Raw genomic sequence first — 7,657 nt, 5'->3', positions numbered from 1 at the left:
ATTGGCCGTTTGTGTGTAAATATGGCACGTTTCTTAACTTTAAACTTGGTACACATGACTCCCTAGGTCAGATGACCTGTGACACTGATTTTCGGTCCGGTCTGATTCTTAACTTGGCCACCAGGGGGCCAAAACCAAAAATTTGAATAGTGCCATATCTCGCTTATATCTGATTAGCTTTTGGTAAAAAATTTATGGTAGATACTCCTAGCAAGGATACATCACATATGATACGGGTTTTTGATTTGACGTACCTGTCAAGGTCACAGAGGTCAAATGGCGTAAATTGGGCATTTGAGCATAACTGTGGAACGTTTGTTAACCCCTAAGGCTATGAACTTGAGACTTTGTACAAAGGACCCCCTAGGTCAGCGGACCTCTGACCCTGATTTCAGTCCAGTCTGATTCTCGACTTGGCCACCAGGGGGCCAAAAGTGAAAACCTAGAAAGTGTGATATCTCGCTTATTAGTGATTCGTTTTCAATAACATTTTTATGGTAGGTTCTCCTAGCAAGGATACATCACATATCATATGAGTTTTTGATTTGACCTGCTTTTCAAGGTCACAGAGGTCAAATGGCCTAAATTGGTCGTTTGATTGTAACTATGGCACGTTTCTTAACCACTAAAGCTAGGAACTTGAAATTTGGTACATATGACTCCCTAAGTCATGTTACCTCGGGCAGCGAATTTCGATCTGATCTGGTACTCAACTTGGCCACCAGGAGGCCAAAACTAAAATAGGTAAAAAGTGCAATATCTCGTTTATTAGTGCCTTTTTCTGATGATATTATTACGGTACTTACTCCAAGCAACGATACATCACATGTCATACCGACTTTGGTTTGATCTATATACTATACATGTACAATGTTTCTTAACCTGGATGAATTCCAAAGCACCAAATATCTATACGGTGAGCACAATGGCCCTTGGCCGTTTCATTTTGAAACAATACTCTTCAACTGGTTAGCGTTAGTCCTACAGGCCACACTCAAATTCATATATTTATATATTCAAATACTGCCTTTTAATCAACATTTTTTGGTATTTCTGGGAATATATGTGTGGTTTATGATGAATATAATACTGCCTGTTTTGAATATTGCGCCTATTTTCCCAGTTATTTGCCTATCGTCACCTTTGACATGTTCTTTCGCTAACTTTAACTTGCGCGCGTGCTGAGACAACCCCGCGTCGTGAGTTGCGATGACGTAACATGCGCTTCAGCCATTTCGATTTGTCAGGGAAGGTCTTCGCGGACTTCGTCCCTCTTTTTTGTGGGTTTTTTGTAACTCTTTATGGTTTGAATCGGGAGGTTTCAAGATTCAGAAAACCCCATGTTATGGTGTTAAAAGAAGATTAGAAATCGACTCCCGAATTGTTGAGTTTTCCATCCCTGTCTCCACCATTCTTTTCTGAATCCTGCTTCTGCACTGGTGAAGATCGACATGGCGCCGATGGAAGACTTAAAGAGCAAACGCAAAGGACTGCGTGCCCGTTGCACGAGGGCTATCAACCGCCTTAAAGAGAACATCGATAAGGACACGATTTCGCTGCTGAGACTTGAGCGAGAACTGGATGCCCTTGCAGCGGACTTTAGACAGGCATGTGACATCAATACTGATATGATTTCGCTGGTGGAGGAAGATTCGACGGATGCTGATGCATTTGTTCATTGGGAGGCGGAACTGATTGAGGTGTATTACAACTTTATTGATGAAGCCGCTGCCCATCAATCGAAGCTGACCAAAGCTCGGCCACCTTCCCCCACAGCTTCTACTAGTGGGCCTGCATCCGGTGCTGCTGTCATCACGTCGCCCCCTGCTGGACTGGTTCCTGTGTCATTGCCGCCAGTCACTGCTGTCATCACGTCGCCCCCTGCTGGACTGGTTCCTGTGTCGCTGCCAAGCGGTACTACTGCTGCTGCTGCCACGACGGCCCCTCCTGGGCTGTTTTTCGCCTCGCTGCCGACTGTTCCTGCTACGTTGCCACCTGGTTTTGGTCCGCCACCCGGCTTGTCCCCAGTGATGACTGCTGCTGGTCCATTGTCGCTGTCAAGTACACCGTCCATTGGTGTACCGCTTGCCAGCCCGTCTTCGATTCGGTCTGGTGTTCGACTCTCTGCCGGAGTCGCGTTGGATCCAGAGCCCACCTTCGACCGGTGGATCGATGAACTGGTGGAGTTTCAAGAGACGGTATTGCCCGGTGGTGTCAGTGGTGAATTGACTATAGCGTCTGCCCTCTATCGCATAGAGGCGGGTAGAGACATTCCTACATTAAAGATAAAATCGTTCAGCGGTAAAGCGATCGATTATGTAGACTTTATCGATAGCTTTAAACTACACATTCATGAGAAACCACATCTCAAAGATGATGCCCGTCTTGCGCAATTGAGAATGCATCTCTCTGGTGATGCTGAACGTTTGATAGCTGGTTTAGGATGTGCAGGTGTGATGTATGCAACCGCGTTGAAACAACTTAAGGACCAATTTGGGGCCCGCAGTGTAGTTGCTCGTGCCTTTATTGATAGAATTGCAAGGGGTAAAAAGATTGATAATTCTAGAGATGCACTTCGTGATTTCTCCATTGATGTTATTAATGTCATCGCAGGTCTGATGCGCCTCCAGTACTTCGCTGATGCGAACGCCGTTGCAACTCTACGCCGCATCGTCCAGCGTCTCCCTGATTACCTCATTGACAAGTGGCAGGACACAGCCGCCCATATTCGCGAGCGTGACCCTATACGCGCGCCATCAATAACCGATCTGTCCGATTTCCTACGCAAGAAAGTCAGGGCAAAGTGCGACCCAGACTTTGGGGATCTCCGCTCCACTGACAAGGGTGTTGCTGGTAGTAAGTATGAAAAGCAAGGTACCGGTAGTCGCTCCTTTGCTGCGCAGGCTGTCAAGTATAAGTGTTACATCTGCTCTGAGCCACACAAGGTGCCTGAGTGCCCCACATTTGTCAGTAATTCAGTCTCAGAACGTCACAATCTTGTCAAGACACATAATCTGTGTTTTTCATGTCTTGTCAGGGGTCATCGATCTAAAGACTGCAGGTCGAAGAGGAAATGTGGGAAAGCTGGATGCACTAGGTGGCATCATGTGATGCTACATGTTGACTCTCCACCTCCGATTGTCCAGTCTGCTCCTTTTTCAGGTTCTGCCACAGCGGCTATTGACAAAAATGGTATTCTGCCTGTAGTTAGGGTGTTGTTTAGGGCTGAGAATGGTAGGATCAGGCAGGGGAATGTCTTGGTTGATTCAGGGTCAACGACCAACATTATCCGGAGGGATTTTGCAAGAGGTTTGGGCCTCCAGGGCAAGAACGAGCCCATTGAAGTTCAAGTTGTTGGTGGGTCACAGCAGGGCCAGCAGGATAGTCGTAGACTAAAGTTCTGGATTTCCCATTTGGATGGAGGGGAGGAGCACTTAGTTGAGGCTCATGAGATGGATTGCACAGTATCTGAGGTCTCACCTTTGAACATGGAATATTTGCATTCATTTTCTCATCTCAGGGATTTGAACATCTCCCACCCTGGTGGTCCAGTCGACCTAATATTGGGGGTTCAGTACAGTCATCTCCACTCAGAGGAAGAGGTCAGGCGTGGATTGGATTTTGAGCCCATAGCCAAGCGCATCCCACTGGGTTGGTATGTAATCGGTTCTGAGGGGAAGGCCCCTAAGCGGCTGTCTGTGAATCTGGTTAGGAAGGTCGATATGTCTGACTTGTATGATCTGGAGGTGCTTGGGGTCAGAGCCCCAACTTGTCAATGCCCTGTTGATCCCATGTCCTCAGAGGACAGGAAGTCTCTAGCGCTGTTGGAGAGATATGTGAGTCTGGAGGGGGACCGATACATGATCGGTTTACCCTGGAAGAGAGATCCCTGTCTCTTGCCTGACAATTATTGCCTGACCAAGAAGAGGCTAATCTCTTTGGAAAGGAGTCTGTCTCGTACTCCAGAGAAGGCTTTGCTTTATAATGCCGCCGTCCAGGAGTATGTCGACAAGGGATGGGCCGTAAGGGTTGACCCCTGTGATCTTGAGAAGAGGCCTAGGTTTTATCTGCCGCATCATGGCATATACCGTCCTGATAAACTCAGCACACCCCTAAGAGTAGTCTTTGACCCAGCTTGTCAGTTCCAGGGTGTCTCCTTAAATTCTTTTCTATATAAGGGCCCAAATTTGATTGGAAACTTGTTTGGAGTATTGCTTAGGTTCAGGGAGGACTTAGTTGCTATTGTGGGTGACATCTCTAAAATGTTCCTTCAGATTTTGTTGAAGCCTGAGGATACCGAGGTGCATCGTTTTCTGTGGCGAAACCGGGATGACACAAGAGACCCTGAAATCTTCAAGCTGACCAGAGTTGCATTTGGTGATCGATCATCCCCTGACATGGCGAGCCTAGTGATGTTGAAGATAGCTGAGCGCCACAAGACGTCTCATCCGGAGGCTGCCCAGGTCCTAGAAGAAGATCGATACGTGGACGACCTGATACATTCCTGTGGAAAGACAGACGTTGCCCGAGGCAAGATGAGTGATCTTGATGAAATCCTAGCGACAGGGAGCTTCAGAGTCAAGGAGTGGTACATTTCTCGTGGTATCGGTAAACCTGAAGGTCAGCCAGCTAGTGTGCATAGTGGTGAGTCTATTAGTCTTGGAGGTAGCGGTAACGATAGCGTCAAGACCCTTGGGGTCTCTTGGGATCATAGCACTGATTTTATCCATTTCAAGGTGAAGGATCCACCTGACTCGTCTTTGACTAAGAGGTCTGTATTGTCTCATCTGTCAACTGTCTTTGATCCACTTGGTCTTGCTACCCCAGTCACAATCACTGCCAAAATTGCCATGCAGACATTTGGAGACTCAAGGACTTTGGTTGGGACACTGGTCTGCCCCCCGACCAGGTTCAGCGATGGAATGAGATTTTCTCCAGTTTCAAACAACTTGAGACAGTGTCTGTCCCTAGGTCAGTTAAACCAGACGACGCATTTGGAATTCCCCAACTTCATGTTTTCGGGGATGCCAGCATTCATGCATATGGGGCTGTTGCCTACATGCTGTGGCCAACAGCTGATGGTATTAGCGTCCGCCTGTTCTCGTCTAAGGCTAGGGTGGCCCCACTCCACCAAACCACAATTCCGCGCCTTGAGCTGATGGCAGCTCTCATTGCCTCACGTCTGGCTAAGACTATTCATTCTGAGCTGCGTACCAAGCCTGAGGTCCACTTGTGGTCTGATTCTGAGATTGTCCTCCACTGGGTCAAGTCTGACTCTCTCTCCTTGAAGCAATTTGTTGGGGTAAGAGTTGCTGAAATTCAGGCAACCTGGGATCCCTCAGTTTGGAAGTTTGTCCCAACAGCCCAGAATCCTGCGGATGATCTCACCAGGGGATTGACACCAGAAGAGATGGCCGGTCGCTGGATTGAGGGGCCAGAGTTTCTGAGGAAAGGAGAGACACATTGGCCAGCTCAGCCGTCGAAGATTGCTGAAAGGGATTGTGAGAAGAGACCGGAAAGACAACCCCCCAATATGTCTGCATCAGCTGTGAAGATTGTTCCACCAATCAAGTGTGAAGACTATTCAAGTTGGCCTAGACTTATCAATGTGACAGCATTGTGCCTCCGCTTCTTTGGTAATCTGAGGGCCAGGGCAAGAAAGGAGGATATAAAGACCGGAGAGCTTGAACCAGGAGAACGAGAAAGAGCTGAAAGGTACTGGGTTTCTACTGCGCAGAGAGGGCTCATTGATTGGGAAACTCGTTGCAAGGATCTGGCTCCCTTTGAGGACAATCAGGGTTTGCTCAGGGTAGGAGGTCGTCTTCGCAAGTCTCCGCTGTCCTATGATGAAAATCATCCTTTTCTCCTCCCAGCATCTTGCCACATTTCCAGATTGTTGATGAGAAATGTCCACTGGAAAAATGGACATTGCGGGTCTGAAAGTACTCTCTGCCATGGCCGGAGAAAGTACTGGTTTCTGAGAGGTCGGAATTTGGCACGTCAGATTGTTAGAGATTGTGTGGTGTGTAGGAAATTGCGCAAGTCTCCACTGGTCCCTTGGATGGCTGACCTACCCAGTGAGCGTCTTGCATTGTTTGCTCCAGTCTACAGTACTACAGGCCTTGATCTGTTTGGTCCATTCTTCCTCAAATGTGGTAGAAATAAGAGCACCAAGGCTTGGGGAGCCATCTTCACCTGTGGTACTGTAAGGGCAGTACATCTTGAGATTGTGGAAAATTTGTCCACTCAGGCATTTCTCCATGCCTTCAGGAGATTTGTCTCGCATCATGGATGGCCGTCAACTATCATCTCAGACAATGGTAGCTCCTTTATCAGCACGGAGAAGGAGCTAAGAAAACTTGTACAGGAAGGGCGAGAGCAAATTCAAAGATTTGCCGTCCTCCACCAAGTCAAGTGGCGTTTTATAACCCCTCTAAGTCCAAACCAGGGAGGATTTTATGAATCACTTGTAAAATTGGTCAAGAAATGTCTCAAGTTAGTTGTTGGACAACAAACCCTCACGTGGAATGAAATGTCCACAGTATTCGCGGAGGTCCAGAATCTGGTCAACTCCAGGCCATTGGGTTATAGTTCAAATGATCCCAATGATTTACAGCCCTTAACGCCCAACCACTTTCTTCTTGGAAGAGCATCGGCTGAAACGCCACAAGGTCCATTCAACCCAACCAAAAATCTCCACAAGAGATTTGAATTTACCCAGAGTTTGGTAAATCAGTTTTGGACACGGTTTGTTCGGGAATATTTGCCCACATTGCAAAGAAGGTCTAAGTGGCTTCGGAAGGACAGAGAGGTTCAGGTTGGTGACATTGTCCTTTTGGTTGATCCAAGTGCAGTGCGCGGTCAATGGGAGCTAGGTCGAATCGAAGAAGTATTCCCTGGAGACGACGGTGTCATCCGCAATGTTCGCGTCAAAGTCAAGACCGGTTTCAGGAATCGTTCAATTCAGAGATGTGTTCCTATCCTAGAGTGTGATGGTGAGGACAGTGATTTCGTTGGAAGTGAGGAGGTGGTTCATGAGGACCAATAGATATTGTGTTTTTGTGCCTATTGGTCTCGCCCCATATTCAATCATCATATTCCGTCATTCCAAGTTTAGTCTATTATAGACATTTCTATTTCTATATCATAAAAAATTAATGCGTCCGCGTTATAATCATAAGCGCGTCCTTTGGCGCCCGGAGGATGTTTTGAATATTGCGCCTATTTTCCCAGTTAATTGCCTATCGTCACCTTTGACATGTTCTTTCGCTAACTTTAACTTGCGCGCGCGCTGAGACAACCCCGCGTCGTGAGTTGCGATGACGTAACATGCGCTTCAGCCATTTCGATTTGTCAGGGAAGGTCTTCGCGGACTTCGTCCCTCTTTTTTGTGGGTTTTTTGTAACTCTTTATGGTTTGAATCGGGAGGTTTCAAGATTCAGAAAACCCCATGTTATGGTGTTAAAAGAAGATTAGAAATCGACTCCCGAATTGTTGAGTTTTCCATCCCTGTCTCCACCACTGCCCTTTTGTGTTATCCTCGTCACCAGATTGGACTCGTTAATTTTCTCCGGCCCGAAAGCTCTCGACCTGCGGTCTCGAGCTTTCCAAGGCCGGAGAAAATCAACTCGAGCAGTATTCTAATCAGATCAGAGCC

General features: G+C 47.3%; 2 protein-coding genes across 2 annotated transcripts; both read left to right on the top strand.

Moving 5' to 3' along the window:
* Positions 1-1,451: 1,451 nt before the first annotated feature.
* LOC135500862 (uncharacterized) lies at positions 1,452-5,159 on the top strand. The gene has a single exon (XM_064792528.1). The coding sequence runs from the start codon at positions 1,452-1,454 to the stop codon at positions 5,157-5,159; it is 3,708 nt and encodes a 1,235-aa protein (XP_064648598.1).
* On the top strand, positions 5,159-7,048 carry LOC135500861 (uncharacterized). Its single transcript, XM_064792527.1, has one exon. The coding sequence runs from the start codon at positions 5,159-5,161 to the stop codon at positions 7,046-7,048; it is 1,890 nt and encodes a 629-aa protein (XP_064648597.1).
* Positions 7,049-7,657: the final 609 nt, after the last annotated feature.

This window comes from Lineus longissimus, chromosome 16 (assembly GCF_910592395.1).
Source record: "Lineus longissimus chromosome 16, tnLinLong1.2, whole genome shotgun sequence".
NCBI classification, from domain to species: Eukaryota; Metazoa; Nemertea; class Pilidiophora; order Heteronemertea; family Lineidae; genus Lineus; species Lineus longissimus.
The sequence above is the reverse complement of the archived record's forward strand: the minus strand, read 5'-3'. Positions and strand labels throughout refer to the sequence as shown.